At 41.7% G+C, this 21004-nt stretch overlaps 1 protein-coding gene across 1 annotated transcript in view; it reads right to left on the bottom strand.

Annotated features, from left to right (window-relative positions):
- Positions 1-21004, bottom strand: part of EIF2AK4 (eukaryotic translation initiation factor 2 alpha kinase 4) — a 106405-nt gene that overhangs the window by 53954 nt on the left and 31447 nt on the right. Inside the window, exons 8-14 of the mRNA XM_037161686.2 lie at positions 19693-19850; positions 17896-18431; positions 10905-11011; positions 7690-7847; positions 4680-5131; positions 3883-3952; positions 986-1069 (exon numbers count right to left, since the gene is read on the bottom strand). Of these exons, the coding sequence (XP_037017581.2) occupies positions 986-1069; positions 3883-3952; positions 4680-5131; positions 7690-7847; positions 10905-11011; positions 17896-18431; positions 19693-19850 (1565 nt within the window). The remainder of the gene's footprint in view (positions 1-985; positions 1070-3882; positions 3953-4679; positions 5132-7689; positions 7848-10904; positions 11012-17895; positions 18432-19692; positions 19851-21004) is intronic.

Raw genomic sequence — 21004 nt, 5'->3', positions numbered from 1 at the left:
AGTAACCGCATACGACGTATACTGAATAGTTAGTGGTTTGGGAGACAAACACTATTTCATGTGTGTGAGCAGCATCTCAAAGATGTTTCTGTTAGGGAATCCCAAAAACCAGCCCTAATCCCAGGAAAGCATCCACCTAACTAGTCTCCTTTGAAACACTGTACTTGTCTGAAAACTATCGAACTTATCTTCCACACAGTACTGTATCTATCTCACATTAGAAGATCTGCCTACTTGCAGATGTGACTTAAAATACTAATAATGAGCCACATTCCTGCTTGCTGTGGTAGAGGCAAGTTTTCCTCTTTGGTGTGTGGCTGTCCCTCTGCTGGCAGAGCTAACCACTGTCCAGGATGCTGCCCCTCGGGCCTGGGGCAGGCCAAAGCCAACAGGCTTCCCTTTAGTCATGCTTCACTGCAACTGATCTGCCTGTGGCTCTTGTGCCCCAGAGGTTCCAGGACAAGCCAGTGTGCCTAAAGCCATGTTAGCTGCTCTGCACACAAGAATGTGTGTGGCTCATCCCTAATTTGTTCAGATCCAGCTTGTCAGGCAGGTGGATTTCTTACCTTCAGCCTAGTATTTATGGAACTTAGATACGGTTTAATTGCTTCACATACATGATTTCATTTAAGCACCACAAGTCACTCAAATAGTTATTATTTAATTTACAGATGGGGAACCTGAGGCGCAGAATGCTGAAGAGCCTTGCCTGAGCTCACACAGCTGTGGCTGGCAGATCCATGATGTGAACTCACGTGACAGCCTGAGTCTGGAGCCTGTGAGCACCGCCCTTTGCCGTCCCTGCTATGGTACAGGAAAGCAGGAGGGTGAGGATGAGGGAAAGGGCCTCCATGCTAAAATCTTCTCCAGCCAATTCATCTTTGGCAGTGCCACTGTGTCCTGTTTGGCCCCCTGTCCTGCTTTAGTCTCCTGACACGCGCCCACCTGCACCTGCTGGTCCCCCCACTACATGCCAGAACCCCACCTGGATGTAGAGGTAGTGCACAGCTTCGGTGGCGGCCGACGGCTCACTTTCATGGCAACTGCTCTTTCCATTGCAGTCTTCATCCTGAACCAAGAGGAGCACACAAGAACTCAACATGGGGCTAACACTAAACAAGGTCATTATCATCACAAGTCATTTGCACCTGCCCCCACCAAACACATGGCCATCCTGTTGCCTTAGAGGGGAGATCCACTGTCCTTGAGCTGTGTACAGCATTCAAAAGATACTTTTGCTATCATCTGAATCCACTGTGTGGTCACTGGGTCTGACACTCTACAGAACAACTGACAGGGAAAGCAGAGAACAGGTGGCATTAAAGGTGTGCAAGGTACAGAGAGACTCCATGTCAATTCCTTCGTACCATTAATATCTTTCTACTGAAAGCAGGATGTTCAGGCTAACACTGTAAGGCTTCAGTTTTACTGGAATGCCTTCCTCTGGAACAGAAGATTAGAAATTCATCTTGGGCTAAAACAATTTAAATGGATCACATGACCAAAGGATATTCTCATTCTGTGATCCAGGCTGAACTCCGGCAGACAAGCACTGCCACTGACAGCCCCTTCCCACATGGCCACTCTGTCCCCTACAACTAATTTTCTAACTCATGTCCCTTTTTTCAAAAAATCATTTTTTCTTCTCAGAGATGTATTTAGATATTGCCCCCCAACATTACTGAAAAAGCATTAAGCAGCATTTGACCATTTCTAGTGTACATTTTTGTGTACGTGTGTGGAAGCATTTTTCAATGATTTTTTCCCTTGTCAAAGGAAAACAACTCTGCTCTGGAAACAAGCACATCCTGCTTTTGAATCATTTATACTCTAGGGATTGTCTGCAGAGGACTGTTAGTCCCCGAGGCTTCTCCCCATTAATTAGAATGCCCCTGGGATAGTGCCTTTAGTGGAGCAAAACCAGGATGATCAATTTGGTGCCCTCGTGATAATTAAATGTATAACTGATGCTAAAGTCAAAGAAGGTCTGCTCTAGCATTTGAGTACTTACACGATTGTTTCTAGTTACATTTACAGTTTATACATTTAAATCAAGAGGGTGCTTTTTAAAAATTAGTATTTTTAAATTATTTATTTTCAATTACAGCTGACATACATTATTATGTTAGTTTCAGGTGTACACCCCACTGATTACACATTACATAACTTAAGTGATTATTCCAATAAATCTCATACCCATCTGATACCATACTTTAGTAGTATTTTTTAATTTCATACTTTATTCAAGTCCCAAATCATATTCCTCCCTCTGCTGAATTCTTTTATTACCTCTTTGTCTCTCATTTGATATCTAACATATACTATCTGGCTTGTTTTTAGTTTAATTTAATTTTTTAAGGGTGATTTTAATGGAAAGGAATGTAGTTATAAAAACATTGGCTAATGCATTAAAACCCTCAAATCAATTCAATTGCTTATCTAACAGAATCTACATGTAGGCCTTTTTTATCTACTATGAATGTCCTTTATAATTATTAATGGTTATATTTTTATTTCTGACAATAAACACTGCATTCAACCCCCAGATGCAGAATGCTTCCCTGCACCAACAACTGACAGCCCTACGGTTGCAAAGCTTCACCCTGGACTCCATCCACACGCCAGCCTCAAGGGGCCTTGCTGGCCTGGGCAGAGGGAAGAGCAGAACTGAGTGGAGGTCAAGGACTAGAGTAGTGTTTTTCAAACTTTTAGGACCATGACCCACATGAAGAGATAAATATATTTTATACCACACCAAGTACACATACTCATGAGAGAAAATTCCACAGAATTTATCTTTAGTGCAATAAATTTTAGTATTCTGTACTCCTCTCTAAAACATTAAGAATAAAATAAAGCTGGTTGTGAATCTCAAAACTCATTTCATAATCTGTTACAGGATCATGGCTCAGTGGTAAAACACTGTTCTAGGAGATGGATTATGAAAATAAGAAATCAAGACTAAACACAAGGTATATCTATTCACTTCACTTCTAAAAGCAGGCATGTTTTGCCCTGGCCAGTGTGGCTTTCGTTGGTTGGCTGTTGTTCTGCAAACTGAAAGGTTGCCAGTCCAGTTCTCTGTCAGGAAACATGCCTGGGTTGCAGGTTCTGTCCCCAGTTAGGGCATGTTCAAGAGGCAGCCAACTGATGTTTCTCTCTCACATCAACATTTTTCTCCCTCCCTTCCCCTCTCTCTAGAATCAATTAAAAAAAAAAAAAGCCCTGGCTGGGGTAGCACAGTGGATTGAGCGCAGGCTTGCAAACCAAAGGATTGTGGTTTGATTCCTAGTCAGGGCACACGCCTGGGTTGCAGGTCAGTTCCCAGCAGGGGATGCACGAGAGGCAACCATACACTGATATTTCTCTCCCTCTCTCCTTCTCTTCCCCTCTAAAGATAAATAAATAAATTAAAAAAAGAAAATAAGTGAAAAGCATTTTTTTTACTTTTAAAGATCTTATTAGTTTATTTTTAGAGAGAAGGGAAGGGAGGGAGGAGAGGGAGAGAAACATCAGTGTGAAAGAGAAACATCCATCGCTGCCTCCAGCACATGCCTCAGGGACCAAACTACAGCCCAGGCAGGTGCCCCAACTGGGAGTCACACCGGGGTTCCTCACTTTGAAGTACAATGCCCAACCAATTGAGCCACACTGGTCAGAGCAAGTAGGCATGCTTTATTATATGGATAAATTAAGTCTTATAATTAAATATGTGAATAGCACATATTTTAAATAATATTTTTAAATGGAAGCTTTCTATATTTGCATATCAGGTTAAGGCTTTTAATATTTTACCTGCGGTTTATAACATCAAACATTACTTTTCTTACCTACCACCCCATGATGAATAAAATGTGGTGTAATTTCTATTTATACATTTACCTGATTCTGGCTTTTACTGTTCTCATCTTCATTGTCAAAGATGATATCACTTTCCGAATCTGAAGCAGGTCTTAAATAAGAGAAGTAGAAAAATATGAAAGAAACCAAAACTCCTTTTATAATTTTGAAAAATCAACACTTGTTAATGACAAGAAAGCAAAGAAGCTTGAGACACGGTACCAGGACCCTGCAGGCATGACCCTGTTGACAATTCCATGCTGATTTGTGTTTCTTCAATACAGGAAATACAGAACTCTTCATTTAAATAAAAATTGGCCTGAATAAATTTTCTGAAAAAATTTAATGGCTACGAGTTATGATAAATTGTATCCAACTGGATACAATGAAATAAAGTCATGAAACTAAATGACTGGCGTGGAATCTGAGATGAGATAACTGTAGTTTAAGATTGTCACTACTGGTCTGGTAACCTTTCCTGGGGCTGCAGTTGGCTCAGTGATCAAGACTCCAGACTAGTTCTTCAGTATTCCAGAGCTGGAAGCACTTATCTAAAAAAATGACCTTTAAAAAATTCTATTAAATGTACTAAGATGAGTTATTGGAAGACATTTCTATTTTTCCTTTCTCTGGGGCTTGGATTTTGGAAACACAGAAATGGGGGGGGAACTCATTGGATTGCATTTGGTTACTCTATAAAATTGTGTTTCATGTTTTGTTTTTTAATGTGGTACACTGGACTGGATTTCTCCTGAATCCCCTCTTCCCTGGGGTGGGCTTGGGGTTGATTAATTTGGGGGTACACCCCAGACAGCACACTGTGAACGCTGTGCTCTTACAGGAACGACTGCGAGAAGACACCGCCATGCTCATCCTCCTCATCGTCATCATCGTCATCCTCCTCCTCGCTGCTAGAGCCCTGGCCTGTGGCGGGGTAGCGGGCGCTGGCTGAGCGCTCGCCTGATGTGCTCCACTCCACTGAGCTGGTGAGGATGGGCGGTGGCGCTGCGGCCTCCACACTGTTGAGGGCGTCCGTGTCGCTGTCGCCCACCTGCAACCGGGGCACAGCTCGGCCATCCCGGGCCTGGGCCCCTGTGTTGTTGGGCGAAGTGCCTGGGCCTGCTGGCCGCTCGTGTCTCTCAATCCAGGCGTTGTAGTACCGCACGATGTTCTCATGATGCAGGCGCGATAGCAGCGTCACCTCGCCCTTGATCCTGCGGAAGTGCTTGCTGGCGGGGTTGATGGGGATGCGCTTCACCGCGTAGCAGCAGCCATCCAGCTTGTTCTGCACCTGCAGTGTGGAAGGAGAGGGGCCCTCTACTGCCAGTCGCTCAGAACCTTCTGCAGACTGGCATCCACAGCGCCAACAAGGAGAACCTGGAGTTCTTGGTGAAAACCAACAGATGCAGTGTGGGATTCTTAAGCTGAAAAAACTCTTGACTGCCAAAAACTTAGAAAATATCTCAGCCCAAACTAGATGTATTTAACTTGCTAAGAGTCCCTGGGGAAAACAATCTCCATTTTAACCATTAACTTTGTTGACACGTCCCTGGGTTTCCAATATCACATCTGCTATCTAAATTTCTAAGTAAATTCTGTTGTTTTCTTAACCTTGTTTTAAAAATAATTATTTTCTGAAGTCAGTGTAAGGTTTCATTAGATTGTCGTTTCTCTATTTCTTTTTTTACATTTAAAGTCACTAAAACACAAAGTAAACTCCAAAAATTTCAACAGACCTAAATGAAAACTAATTCTCAACTTACAAAGCTGTGTGAACTTACACTAAATTTCCTTGAGACTTAATTTTCTCACCTATAAAATGCTGTCTGCACCGCTTTCCTTAATGTCAAAGGGGGACTACAAAGGTTAAACGAGATGAGGGCAATAAAGCACCTGCGTCAAGGCTGCCCAGGGACAGGTGCTCAGTAAGTGACAGCAGCTGCTGCCACATTAACATGTTTGTGTCAGCCCACTGACTGTTACAGACTGAGGAGATTTACCGCGGGTCTGTATTGAAACTAGAACAATATCATTAGGAACGCAGGTCAGTTGAGGTGATGAAAAGCAACAATTTGGCCATGGGCAGAGAGAGAAACTAGTTGATCACAAAAGACAAAAGAGCACATCATTCTTGTGTCTGGCTCCTAAGTTCCAATTAGATGACTGGAAAACTACTTGTAGGAATGAGAAAGAAATACTATAAAATTGAGTTGCAGATGACCTCTTTTTTTGGTGGCAACGGTTGCAAGAACATATGCTTTCAAGTAAAAGACATGCTTTCATTTTTTAATGAATATAAGTTATCTTGAGCAAATTACATAACTGATCTGAGCCTCAGTGCCCTAATCTGGAAAATGGAAATAATATCTATTCATAAGAACATCACGAGATTAAAAGATGTTTGTAGCTGCCTGGCACACAACCTGAAAGAAGGAAAGAGCTCCAGAAAACCACAGCCCTCTGTTCTCTCCCAGTCACAGTAACAGAGCAGCGGACACTGGGGAGTCTTGGCATTCAACCTCCTGTCTCGGTACACATCACATACTATGAGTCAATGACTGGGGTACAGGGCTTGCTGTAAGAAAACTCCTAGAAACTCACTTATTTGAATGGAAAGTGCATAAACAGTAATGGGTCTAAATGCCAACGAAATGCCAGACCACTGAGCGGACTGCCCTGCCCTAACCAGCAAACAGAAATGGGGTGTGAGTGCTATGGGGTTCTCATAGGGAGATACTACAGGAAAAAATTAAGGGCTTAAATTACTATGATGTTTTGTTATGTGAGCTTGCAAATAATTTTTAAGTATTCATGAGGAATAAAGTTTCATGTTTTGCACTCAAGAATCTAAAATATAAAGCAGTTAAAGGACTTCATCAAAATTACAATTTGAGCTAGAAGGATAACACATACTTTAATCATTCGCTTCTCTTGAAGATAACTGTGATGACCTGATCAGAGTATCTGTCTACAGTGTATTTAGTTAATCTCCTAAATGGAATGTCTACAAGTCCAAGAAGAAGGTTGAAAATTTCCTATACTATAACATCCTTTGGGAAAATTTGCTAAGGTGGTCTTTCTGTCCCTGGTTATCACAGAAAATCTAATTCAGTTCTTTTGTTGGTGTAAAAGGCCTTCCACAGTAATACTAGCAATGCTTCCTTGTAACCCTTGCAGAATCCTAAATACACATGAGCCCTGCTGATCGCTTATGTGTGAATAACATATATCTATACAGATTAATAATATGATATTAATCTGGGTCTCCTAAATTTGAGCAAAATACTTAAGTTATACAAAAAAAGCTGAAATTACTTTACCAGGGGGCAGACAATAAAAGTCACCCAAATAGACTGGCATGAGGAAGGAAAGATAGCATACCTTAACAATGTGTCGATAATTTCTCCCTCAATAAAAGCTGGAAAATAAAAACTACCAAGACTATGAGGGGCCATTTCCCAGCTGGAATTCCATCTTAGTTCTAACCTTGCATCCCTTTTATCTATAGCAACTTTGAGAGAAAATGGGGAAAAAAGAGAAAAATTTTCTTTCTGCACGGAAGCACACAAAAATGTTCTTTGTGTTAAGGCCTTGCTTCCACTTGGGCTGTCACAGTATGTGGTTTTTGCGTTGATGCACTGCATCAACCACGGGAAGAAGAACGATGTGTTCTTGATGTGCTTGGTAGAACTTTAAATAAAGCCTTTAATTCCATGAGGGTCAAGATGATCATAGTTTCAAATGGTCAAATTCACCTCCCTCCGGCTCGCAAAACAGAAGTCCATACATTTGCAGAAGTGAAATAGAGTAGGAGCTCTAAAAGGGACTGGGGACAACTCTGTATCACACCTTGATGACAGCTCCAAAAGCTCCTTTGCCAAGAAGCTGTAATTCTTCAAACTCAATGAAATAGCGGGAAAACTGTCTCTGTGTCTCACTGAAGAATGCGGCACTGGGCAGCTGGCTGCGAGGAATAACAGTCTCAGCGTAATCTTGTCCTGCAGAGTCTGAGATACAACAGAAGGCAAGAGGTTTCCGGTCAAGACACGATTGCCTCCTTGCACAACTACAGCGAAAATTACAACTAGACCACAAAACAACTATTACCCAGACTCATCAGAAAATCGAGCTGCACGGGCCCTGGCTGATGTGGCTCAGTGGGCTGAGTGCTGGCCTGCAAACCAAAGGGTCGTGGGTTTGATTTCCAGTCTAGTGTATATGCCTGGGTTGCAGGCAAGGTCCCCAGTAGGGGCATGTGAGAGGCAACCAACCACACATTGATGTCTCTTTTTCTTTCTCCCTCCCTGCCTCTCTCTAAAAATAAATAAAATCTTAAAAAAGAAAACAGAAAATCAAGCTGCATGGAAGTCAGACAACCAAGGACTTCAAGAAGCCACATTCATCCAGATGGGTAGGAGGGACTGAGACTAGGGGAGGCAGAGAAATGGGAGGTCTCACATTCATGTGTGGTAGATAAAAATTGGGAGGAATACCTCAGGAGCGAGAGATCCCAGCCCCTGACCAGACTACCCAACTCAGTATTCCAGTGCCAGGAAGATAAATCCCCATAACTTCTGGCTGTAAAAACCAGTGGGGGTTGGGGAGCAGAAGAAGCTGCAGGATTCACAGAGATTTCTCTTATAGGGCCTGCAAAAGTCTCAGGACTTAGACCCGTACCCTCTGGAATTTAGCATCAGGGCAACAGCTGGAAGGGCACAAGTGGCATTCGGGGAGAAAGTGAGGTGACTGGCAACAGGGTGAGTGCCAGAGACAGCTTCCTTCCTAGCACGTCTCCAGAGGCCAGGCAGCAATACTGTCCCTCTCTGAGCCCTCCCCCACACAGAGACACAAAGCAGTGAAGCTTTAGGAAATTGCCTGCCCTGGCAATTACCTAAGGCCGCACAATTTACAGGTGACTTTTCTACAATAGGTTGAGCTGCTAAGACAGGGAGTCACAACAGTTCTACCTAAAATACAGAAACAAACACAGGGAGAATGCCCAAATGAGGAGACAAAAGCCTATGGTCCAAATGAAAGAACAGAGCAAAACTCTAAAAAAGAATGAAACGAAATGGAGATAAGAAACATATCAGGTACAGAGTTCAAAACACTGGTTATCAGGATGCTCAAAGAACTCACTGAGTACGGCATGACAACAGCATAAAAAAGACCCACACAGAAATGAAGGTTGCATTAAATGAAATAAAGAAAAGTCTACAAGGAACCAACAATGGAGGGGATGAAGCCAAGAATCAAATCAACCACTTGAAACATAAGGAAGAAAGAAGCATTCAATCAGAACAGGAAGAAAACAAATTCTTTTTAAACGAGGATAGAATAAGGAGCCTCTGGGACATCTCCAAACATACTAACATCTGAATCATAAGGATGCCAGAAGAGGTGAAAGAGCAAGAAATCGAAAACTTATTTGAAAAAAAGTGTTTTTTTGGTGAGAGAAAATAATAAAGTAATGAAAAAAACTTCCCTAATTTGGTGAAGGAAACAGACATATAAGTCCAGGAACTGCAAACTAGTTGGATTCAAAGAGGACCATACCAAGTCACATCATAATTAAAATGCCAAAGGTTAAAGGTAAAGAGAGAATCTTAAAAGCAGCAAGAGAAAAGCAGAGTTACCATAAGGAGTTCCTATAAGACTAATGGCTGATTTCTAAAAAGAAAGTTTGCAGGCTAGAAGAGACTGGCAAGAAGTATTCAAAGGGTTGTTCGTTTCATTCCTAGTCAGAGCGCATGCCTGGGTTGCAGGTGGGGGTGTGCGAGAGGCAACCAGGCATTGATGTTTCTCTTCCTTTCTCCCGCGTTTCCCCTCTCTCTAAAAATAAATAAATAAAATCTTCGAGAAAAAAAAAAGTATGCAAAGTGTTGAAAGGCAAGGACGTACAACCTAGGTTACTCTGTCAGCAAAGCTATCATTTAGAATGGAAGAGCAGATAAAGTGCTTCCCAGATAAGGTAAAACTAAAGGAGTTCATCATCACCAAGCCCTTATTATATGAAATGTTAAAAGGAACTATATAAGAAAAAGAAGAACAAAGCTATGAACATTAAAATAGCAACGAATTCACAATTATCAACCAAGCTAAGCAAAAACAAACTAAGCAAACAAGCAGAACGGGAATAGAATCATAGATGTGGAGATCGTTTGGAGGGTTATCAGCTGGTAGGGGGCAGGGGGAAGAACGGGGGAAAAGGTACAGGGATTAAGAAGTACAAATTGGTAAGTACAAAACAGACAGGGCAATGTTAAGAACAGTATAGGAAACGGAGAAGCCAAAGAACTGATATGCACGACCCGTGGACATGAACCAAGGGGAGGGACTGCTGGAAGGAACTGGGCACCAGATTCCCAGGTTCCTCTCCTCCCAGGAAGGAACTGGGAGGGAGGCAAAGGGGGAAAAACTGGGACAACTGCAATAGCATAATCAATAAAAAATATATATATATTTAAAAGGCAAGAGGAAAAAGAGGCATTAAAATACAGGAAGAGCTGCAATATCTAACTATTCAATTGCTACAAGAAGCAGCCCCAACCAGTAGTTTGAAAAAGTAACTCTTACCTGCCAGACCTTTTAATACTTTTCTCACTTTGTCCTCTTTAACAAAGGTAGAAATATATAATTAGCCCAAGTTTACAGATACAGATAACTGAGACAGAGAGAAGAAAATGACCAGACAACAGAGACAGAACCCAAACCCAGGTCTCCTAGGCCATCCCAATCACTACTGACATCCTTTAATATGTTAGTGAAGTAGCAGCAGGGAAATCTGGCTACCTGGTAATAAAGGTGACAGGACAAGAAGAGTAACTGAACACTGAGAGAGGCTACACCAATCACCACTCCATCAGTAGAGGCTGGAAAAACCAGGATGGCAAAAACAGTTCCAGGCACGCAGGACACATTAAACAAATGGATTTATGTACAGCTCAGCATGAAACAGATAAAATCAACTGATTCATGTAGTCCCTTCCAGTTTCAAGTTCATGTGTACTTTTGAAATAATTTATCTCCAGCAGGGTATCATGAAAGAAAGGTAGAAGACTCACCTTCAGGACTTTGTTCCAGTAAAGGCATTTTTGGCTGAGGATTTATAAAGCTGTGTTTCAACAGCTGCTGAGGACTCCATCTTTCCTTGTCATCCAGGCAAACACACCTCAGTGAGAGGAAAGAAAGAATCTCAGCGGCACACAAAATAAATGCTAAGGTAGTTAATCCAAGGCATTTGACTATGGGTTTCTTTTTTTTAAATATGCATTAGAGAATTCATGTTACTTATGGACCAAATTGTACTCAGAAATAAATTTAAATGAATACTCTTTCCTGCAGGGCCCTGGCCAGGTAGCTCAGTTGGTCAGAGTGTCTCCTGATACGTCAAAGGTTGTGGCTTCAGCCCCTGGTCAGGGCACATGAAAGAATCAACCAATAAATGCATAAATAACTGGAACAACAACTGATGTTTCTCTCTTCCTCCCCCCCTCTTTAAATCAATCAACAAGAAAATTTTTCAAGTAAATAAACTTTCTTGTGGGATGTACATGTTGAGTGCCAGGCTGGGAGTAAGCGGGGAATTTTTTAAAAGGTATATAGTAGTCCCTCGTTACCCACGGTTTTACTTTCCACAATTTCAGTTACCCACGGTCAACTGTGGTCTGAGAACATTAAATCAAGAATTCCAGAAATACACAACTTTAAGTTTTGAACTGCACACCATTCTGAGCAATGTGATAAAATGTCTCAGCGTTCTGCTCTGTGGATCGGCCCTTTGACCAGCACACACACCACCTGCCCGTTAGTCACTTCGTATCCATCTCGGTTACCAGACCGTTGGTGCTTATGTTCAGGTAACACTTATTTTCCTTCCTCCTGGCCCCCCAAACACAAGAGAAGCCTACTGCTGTGTCACTAGGCCAACATCACCCACCTCGCTCATCTCATCACGTAGACACTGTAAATATCATGTCACATTATGACAAGAAGGGTAAGTATAGTACAATGAGGTATTTTGAGAGGGAGGAAGATCTCATTCACATAACTTTTATTACAGTATATTATTATAATTGTTCTATGTTATTCATAATTATTGTTGCTAATCTCTTACTGTTCCTAATTTATACATTAAACTACCATAAGTATGTATGTACAGGAAAAAAAGAGTACACACAGGGTTTGTTTGGTATTCTCCATGGTTTCAGGCCTCCTTGGGGGTCTTGGAATGTATGGCCCTTGGATAAGGAGGCCCTACTCTGGTCTCCAGAGGTAGAAAGACTTACCCCCATGGAATGAGTTTTAAACCACCCAAGACAGCACAAGTATGCTGTGAACTTTCATTCCCGTCAGTAGTTTCTGACTTGTTGTGCTACAACAAGCCTTCCCAGGGCCCAGTCACACGCTCTCCAAAGGAAAAGCAGACTGGACAGCGGAGGTCGGGCCCCAGCCTGACCACAGCTCAAGATGTAGTCAACTTCAGCTAAGGCCTGTGTTCACCAGCGTATGAAGCTGTTTAAGAACTACTTTGCAAAAGTCCAACTCTTTTTTCCTAACAGTATAAAATTTTTATATTTAGAATTAGCCAGCTGGACTCAGTTTAGATGATCCCAATTTTGTTGGCAACATCCAAAGCACCATAGTCTAGAGCCAGTCAAACATATGCCTTCTTCTCCCCACAGGCCTGGTCAGGGTGTTGACCTTGGCCACATCAATGTCATAGAGGTTCTTCATAGCCTGTTTGATCTGGTGCTTGTTGGCCTTGACCTCCACAATGAGCACAAGTGTGTTGTTGTCTTCTATCTTCTTCATGGCTGACTCAGTAGTCCGGGGGAACTTGATGATGGCCTAATGGTCAAGCTTGTTTCTCCTGGGGGCGCTCTTCCGAGGATATTTAGGCTGCCTTTGAGCCGAAGTGTCTTAGGCCTCCCGAAGGTGGGTGATGTGCAGGTCTTCTTCTTTTTGTGGCTGTGGATGCCTTTTAACATTGCTTTCTTTGCCTTCAAAGCCTTTGCCTTGGCTTCGGCTTTGGGAGTGGCAGGGGCTTCCTTCTTTGGGTGCCATCTTCGTGAAAAAGCTAAAAGTTTGACACTTTATCACACACTTTCTTTTAATTCTCATTCCTTGAACTTACTAACTTACTGTTCATTTCTGTCTTGATGAATGATAACTAGCCACACCTTGAACCCCGGGGTTCTCAAACTGGGGTCCCTGAATAGCAGCATCATCTGGGAATTTGTTAGAACTACAACTTCTACTCCAACACAGTCCTAGCAAATCAGTGGTCTGGGGAGTCTGGGGGGCAGTCTGTGCCTTAACGAGCTCCCCAGGTGGTTTCAATGCAGATGGAGCCTGACAACCACAGCTCTAACCAATCTAAGCCACCTGGCTTTCCTCACCAATGACCCAAGTAGCACCACTTGGTAGCACTTGACCCTAATTATAAATAATATATTTGAAAGAATCAACCATCATTCTGAATTCTGGACTTAAAATCTATGCCTATATAAAGTGGTGACAGCAACTATTATAAGTGGTAATACTTTATTTTTTATATTACAACACTAAAAACTAAAGCATTCCTAATTTAATATGCTGAAAGCGAAAGAAAAGATGGTGATAAAGCATTTGGATAAGATACTGTATTTTCCCCTAAATTTAAAATTAATTTTTAATTTTGTCAGCAAAACATGAACATCTTCTCCTTGCAAATACTATGAAAACATTACCGATAATGATAAAGTCTTTGATAACCTTCCAAACAAAATATAGTATTGTTTTGTGGATTTTGATTTTTTAAAATGACATCATCCTGTACATACAGTTCTTCAATTTGCTTTTATCTTATGACCACATGAAATATTCTGCACCCAGTTCCACTGTGGAGGTAGTCAGGGGGTTGTCCTCATGAACAAGTAATTCTCCAACAGCTGGGTGTCCTATATTCAAACTCAACTCTGACACTATTTACCTAGAGAGAACACCAGATCCCACAGGTTAAAGTGTTACCATAGACAGTTAACTAGTTATTAATAAGAAAGAGAGAGAAATTGCAGGGGTGAGGGGTGGGAGTGGAAGAGGGTGTAGGGAGGATAAATGGTGATGAAAATAATATTTTTAAAAGCCAAAAAATAAAAATAAGAGAGAGAGCAAAGGGAATTAGATATTGAGCTTCATAAACTGGGGAGCATAAGCTGGTTGCTTAGCCAGGAAGCTACAGCCATTGCAGACTCACTTGCACCCTGCAGGGCACTGCTTCCGAGGAGAGTAAGAGTTATCCCAGGGGCACTGGCCACCCTCTGGTACCGGACTGTTGGGGGGTAGAGGCGGGTGTGCTTGACCATAAGAGGCCTGTCAGTTAGAAGCCCTTGAAAACTTGGGAAGTTGATGAGCTATTTTGAAAAAGCTTCTGGTCTTTCCCAAGCCCGAGGTATATAATCCCAGGGGAACAAAGAAGTGTTCTCTGTCTCCAGGTGACCCGTACATGACCCATTCTTTCACTCAATCTCTCTCCCCCAGAGTACACACAACTGTGTGGGTCTAGCAGCCAAGGGGCCTGCAGCAGACCACGTGGGCTCCAAAGGAATATGAAGCAGACACTCTGGACACTGGCCTTTGTTTTGGCTTTGCTGAGGAACGGTTCGACTCTTTTCATGGCAGGACAGAGGGAGACGGGTCACAAGGGCAGCTTTCTGCCTGAATAAATCTTGCCACACCACAATCTCCCTGCTTGGGTCCGTGAAATGCTTTTCTCATGATCCCATGGAAGGAAGAGCCTGATTTTCACTGGCAATGAAGGGCTCAGTCTTACAAGACTGTGTCCCCAAAGTGTACTTTAGACATCAACTGCAAGCCCATGTTGTCACCTGAGCTTCTGACCTATCGGCTATAGATCAGAGGTTCCAATGACCTCCTAACTGGGTTTGCTAATTTGCTAAAGAGGCCTACAGAACTCAAACATTTTACTTACTAGACTACTGGTTTATTACGAGAAGACATAACTCAGGAACAGCCAAATGGAAGAGATGCACAAGGGAAGGTATGTCAGCAGGGGCGAGGAACTCCCACGCCCTCTGCAGACACCACACTCTCACTTTTCCAGCACCTCCATGTGCTCTCTGAACTCCAGTCCTCTGGGGTTTTGTGGAGGGCTCCTTACATAGGCCTGACTGATTAAATAACTGGCCACTGGTGATGGACTCAACCTCTAGCCCCGCACCCCTTCCCAGAGGACTGGGGGGTGGGTGGGGCTGAAAGTTCCAACCCTCCAATCATATGGTTGGTTCTACTAGCAACCAGCGCCTAGTCTTAGTAGGCGTTGCCAAAAGCTGTGCTATTAACATAACAAGAGACACCTTTGCTGCTGTCAACACTTAAATTCTAAGGGTTTTAGGGCTCTGTGCTAGAAACAGAAACAAAGACCCAATATTTGGTTCTCATTGTAAATCAAAACATCACACTATGTGTCTTAGAGATCTTTCTAAGCCAGTACTTAGAAAGCTTTTTGAATTTACCAGAATTTATTTACATATTCTCTCCTACTGTTGGACATTTATTTCCAATTTTTCATGGGGACAAAAATGCTGCAGTGAACAGCTCTATACACATGCCTTGCTGGGTTTCTGAAGTACCTTATCAATTCTAACTCAGCTATCATAGTAATGTGTTTGACATCACAATAGATCTGAATGAAGAAAATGATAAAGCCTACCTAGAACTGTATCTTTAAGAGATTTTTACAGACACTGAGATCTCAGCTAAAAAGATGGAATTCTCTGAGCCACTAATTTTGGCTTCATGGGAGCCATAAGTAGCAGAGGCAAATGCTTGGCCCAGCTTTGAACCAAAAGGGAGTAAATGCCTGGAAAGGTACATATTAGGTCCATAGTTCGCAAAACTGAGAATGGAGATGAAACCTGACTCAGCACCGCCCAGTCCTAGGTCCCTCTGGAAGCACTTTGCAGGTGTGAGCTTATTTATAATCTTCCGATTATCCTCATTTTACAGGGAGGAAGCTCAGGGTAGGGTAGGGCATTTAAGTCACTCAGACCACGAGGGGTACAGGTGGGATATGAACCCAGCCATGTGCTTCCACAGTCGGGGCTCTTTCCTACCACAGAGACTGATTTGACACAAAACTTTTCTCCCAAGGATGTTCACAAATAAGCAAAAATATACTACAAATGAAATGTTGCTATTCTTGAGTTGTTAGTGAATGATTTTTTCCTTTTGTTAACAGAGGGCTGGAGAGCAAATGTGGCAAAAAAAACCCTCCCAAAAACTGTGCTGTCCCTCTTAACTGAGCAGTCTATCAAACCACTCTAGGAAGAGAGAGGAATGTACAAAACATTCTAAAGGACAACCATGTTAACTGCATAAGACACAGTGCAGAGCTCAAGTTCAAAACTGACAGTGTGTAGAGCTATTCTCCAAGAAAAGAACTAGGAAAGTTAGTTCTGTCCTTTTGCCATTTAATGTGAAAAGTGTGTTCTACTTAGACTTCCCAGTGCTGTTTTTAGAAATACATGATGTTATTGCTAACCTTCACTAATTTATTCTTGACCAATGAGGAAAGACAGACAGCTAACGGTGCCGTTTTGAAGAATGAAATGAATCTTTCTCGTCAGTGACTCTTACCACATTCCTTTTGATGTAATTTTGGTCAACCGCATCATCAGGGTACATTTAAATAAACACTTTTGAAGTTTTAGTGCATTTAATAGAAACCATAAAAGATTTCTTTAGCAATCTTAACCTGTTTATATACTTTAAGGAGAAAATACAGCATAAGAATCAAAGCTGGCCCCTTTCCACAACTGTATGTATATCGCAACTACTTCTATTTTACACTATACAGAAACTATCTTATTTAAAGGTTAGTGCAGGTATTTTCACTTTGTAATGTATACAACAATGAGTGACAGGAAATAACAACATGGATTAGGTCAAATGGCTGTTGGGATAGATGGAAACAGGAAAAAGAAATGTGAAGAGTATAAAAGGAAAGAAATTTAGGGGGTAAATGAAATGAATTAAAATGAATGGTTGGGAAAAAGAAGTAAGGAGAGAAGACAGATTGTTAGAAAGGAACAAAACCAGTGCAGGTTAACTTGCTGGAAAGTTGGACTAGAAGAGCATTTAGAAAAACCCAACTTAAGGGATCTTATTTCCCATTCAATCCAGAAACAGAGAAGCTAGGTCTGACCTGGACTGAGAACAGAGGCACGGCCAACCTAGACAGCACTGAACGGAAGGGCCTGCACAAGGACTGCAAGTCAGAGGAAAACCTCTCAGTGAGGATTCTCTCAAAGTAGGTAAAACTTGGCTCTCTAGTCAAATGTGTACCTGTGATTCACAGGTATCGAAACCCCTCTGGCTAGAGCAAGGAAGTCATTGGTATTCTAGGGCTTGACTGAACAAGATAAGAACAGCGGGCAGAAGTACTTTCCTACATCTGCTTTCTAAACACGAGGCCTTGCCTTTGACCCATTAGGAACCATGAGGTAGACAGAGAGGCTCTTCCATTCGGAATACCCGGGGCATTTCCCACGTAGCCATCCCCATTCACTTCCTCCCAACAGCATACCAGACAGTCCCCAGAATGCAGTCTGAAAATCTGTTGTTAAGCCCAAGTGCATTTAGGAGAATGTGGGAGTTAAGGGAACAATAAACAGAAGCAAGAAAACAGAACATATATGTCTGGGAAGGGATTGGGAGAACAAAGAATTAATTCTAATCCTGTTCCTCACTTTTCAGCTTATACCTATTTAGCCCTTGCTGGTGTGGGTCAGTGGATTGAGCACTGGCCTGCAGACCAAAGGGTCGCTGGTTAGATTCCCAGTCTGGGCACACGCCTGGGTTGTGGGCCAAAGCCTCAGGATGGGGCACACAAGTAGCAACCATGCATTGATATTTCTTTCCCTCTCTTTCTCCTCCCCTTCCACCACTCTTTCAAAATAAATAAATAAAATATTTTAAAAAAGATGTTTAGCATTAAAGCACAATAAAAGTACAAAAGTAAAGTGCAATTAAGAGATTCTCAGTGATACTCACTTCTTTAGAAAATCTTGAAAGTCAGCAGGTAGGTCATTAGGGATGGTCACAGGGTACTCTCCACATTCTTGTCCTTGGCTGAGGGACAGCAGCAAAAGGCCAAGATGCCAAACATCCCCCTTCTTCCCTGTTTTATAAGGTAGGGCACTGTCACTAAAACGAACTCGGGTTTGCTCAAACACATCCTCCTTGCAAATGTCTGCTAGACGCTTAGAAATGCTGTAGTCCGTAATCTTGACGGTGCCCTCTGTGTCCACCAAGACAGTCGATGTACTCAGAACCTTGTGCACCACAGAATTGCTGTGCAAATAGTCGAGGCCCGACAAGAGCTGAGCGGCATACCTGCGAAGCTGATGCACAGGGATGGGGCCCGAGTGGCTCAGGTGTGCAGAGAGGGAGACCCCATTAAAGTGCTCCACCAAAATGTGCACCACAATGGAGTCGTCTTGCTCTTTGAGGTTCATTGCAAAGTAGCGTACTACATTGGGATGGCTCAGTTTTACCAATGAGTTAAATTCTGTTTCTGCACCTTGAATCTGATAAGGAAAACAATGATAATATTAGGTTGATCAGCATTAACTGGTGTTGCACTTCAAAAAGTGAAATATTTAATAGAAAATGTACTTTTAAAGGATAAGAGGAGGAAGATACCCTAAACTGACCCCTCCCCTAAACCATACAGTCAACCTCATAGTTCATACAGACAGGAAAAATTTGGTTAATTCTCAGCTTCTTTGAACTCAGAACCTCAAGTGAAAATACTATAAAAGTAGCCCTGGCTGGGCAGCTCAGTTGGTTAGAGTGTTGTCCTGACCCTCCAGTCGGGGCGCACACAAAAGTCAACCAGTGAGTGCAGGAGTAAGTGGAACAACCAACTGATGGCTCTCTCTTTCTCTCTCTCACAAATCAATAAATAAAAATAAAAATAAAATAAATCATATAATACTACAGTTATTAAACTACAGTATTAATACTATATTATAAAATACTTTTTAATAAATTGCAAAATACTATAGTTCTTAAACTATAGTTATTAATACTATAATTATTAAAATAAATAATAAATCACAAAATACTATAAAATTAGTAATAGCTCTTAACATTTATTTTGCAATAAGGCCACCAGAAAAAAAAGAAACATTAATTTTAAAACAACCCTTTCTTATTATAAAGATTCACTATCAAAATTTTGGTAAGTACTAATACAAAAGAAAAAACCCCACAAAAGAAAGAAACAACAAATTACCTACGTGGTCACCACCCAAAGACGAGTGTTATAATTCCAGTATATTTACTTCCAGTGTATCTTCTATCAGAAATAATGTACAATCTCAGCACATGGTTTTACCTACCATTTTACAACCTTTTTATTATGTATCACTGCTATAGGTACAATTAAATGTTCTCCTTAAACTCAGTATTAGAAATTAACTCTAAAATTCTCCATTCTGCTGGAATTCAGTTTTAAAGTAATATTTCAGAAGACTGCAAAGCCATGATTACGATGTACTATTTACTCCCAGTTGGAGAGATGGCTATTAATGCCACGACAGAGGCCGAGAAAGGAGGTTAAGAACGCAGCTGCAGAGGTCTGGACCACACTGTGCAAGTTCTGAAAGAGCAGCAAGAAGCTGAGGAAACTGGTGAGGAAGGTGCTGGTCCCGCACCATCCCTGTGGTTAAACAGACCTCACACCAGTCTGATCATCTTCACTAGCCAATCAATCAAATGCAGAGCTATTTTGTTTGTCATCTCCTCGAGCTTGGGAGAATTCTGCAAGCCCTCCTGGATGCCTACCTGCTTTTTGCACTTATCAATCTTCTCTTTTTCTTGACTGGTAAGGAAAGGACCGATTTTTTTCTGCCACTGAAGGACCCACTCATACAAGAAGACAAAGCTGCCAGTGGCTGTTTCCAAAGCATTGTAAACTAGTTTTCCAAGCTGTTTGTCACAGGCTGCACATTAAAAGAAAATGTAATTAACTCTCACTGGTACATTTTCTGTGGGGATTAAAGAAAGGGGGCACACACACACACACACACACACACACAATTCATTCACCAGTGGGTGCCATGTGCTACTTGTGAAAAATAGGACCTCATGTAATATACACTCTTTTGTAACTAAGTTTTAATATTTAACAATATACTCTAAGCCCCCAAATATTAATTACTATAAAGGGACAGTAATCGACAGTGAGATCTCAGTATCTGATGAATGCTTTGTACTAGCAGCTGGGATTCATGTGTTACTCTCCTAGCCAGTTCACCTCTGACAGTGGCCCTCCGGCGGCAGAGTGCCCTCGCACAGCTGAACTCCAGCTAGTGTGACAGGAGGAAAGTGGAAAGAGGACGTTCCACCCGGCTTACTCCATCAATGTACATGAGACTGCACAGTGTCAACAGGTTTTAGTAACCCAGAAATTTGAAAACAGCGATTTTCTAAACACAAAATCTGAATATACTCAGTAAATACAAAACTGGCTAACGGTTTCCAGGGAAGGAACCAGAAATGACAGTTTAACTTTGAATCGAGAAAGAGAGATACATTTATTTAGTAATAGGCATATAGCTTTCACTTGTATAATATCTAGAGAGCTAAATTTCTGTAACACCAAAGATTTTTCTTATAAAAATCTGTATTTAAAAAAATTGAAATTAAATGATAGTTGGCATACGATATTAGTTCTGGGTACACAGCATAGTGACTTACACATCTGTGTACCCCATGATGTGCCCACCGTGATGAGTCTAGTGAGCATGTGGCACTGTGCAGAGTTACTATGATATTACTCGCTGTATGCTCTGTGCTGTACATAAAAAGCTATGTTTTCATTAAAGACTATAATAGAAAATTACCAAAAAATTAGAAATGGAAAAAAACAAAACACCATCCTCAATATCCTCAGTTTGTCTTATTTCTAGTTCCCTCTACTCTTTTTTGCCTCCTTCTTTACCAAATCATAGCATATATAACAGGATTTCTCGTCTTTGACACAATTGACATTTGGACCAGATATTCCTTTTTTGAGGGAGGCTGTATTAAGCACCTAAGGTGTTTAGCAGCACCTCTGACCTCCACCCACGAGATGCCAACAGCACCCCCATCC

Source organism: Artibeus jamaicensis, unplaced genomic scaffold, assembly GCF_021234435.1.
Source record: "Artibeus jamaicensis isolate MK-2021 breed Jamaican fruit bat unplaced genomic scaffold, CSHL_Jam_final contig_1132, whole genome shotgun sequence".
Classification (NCBI taxonomy): domain Eukaryota; kingdom Metazoa; phylum Chordata; class Mammalia; order Chiroptera; family Phyllostomidae; genus Artibeus; species Artibeus jamaicensis.
The sequence above is the reverse complement of the archived record's forward strand: the minus strand, read 5'-3'. Positions and strand labels throughout refer to the sequence as shown.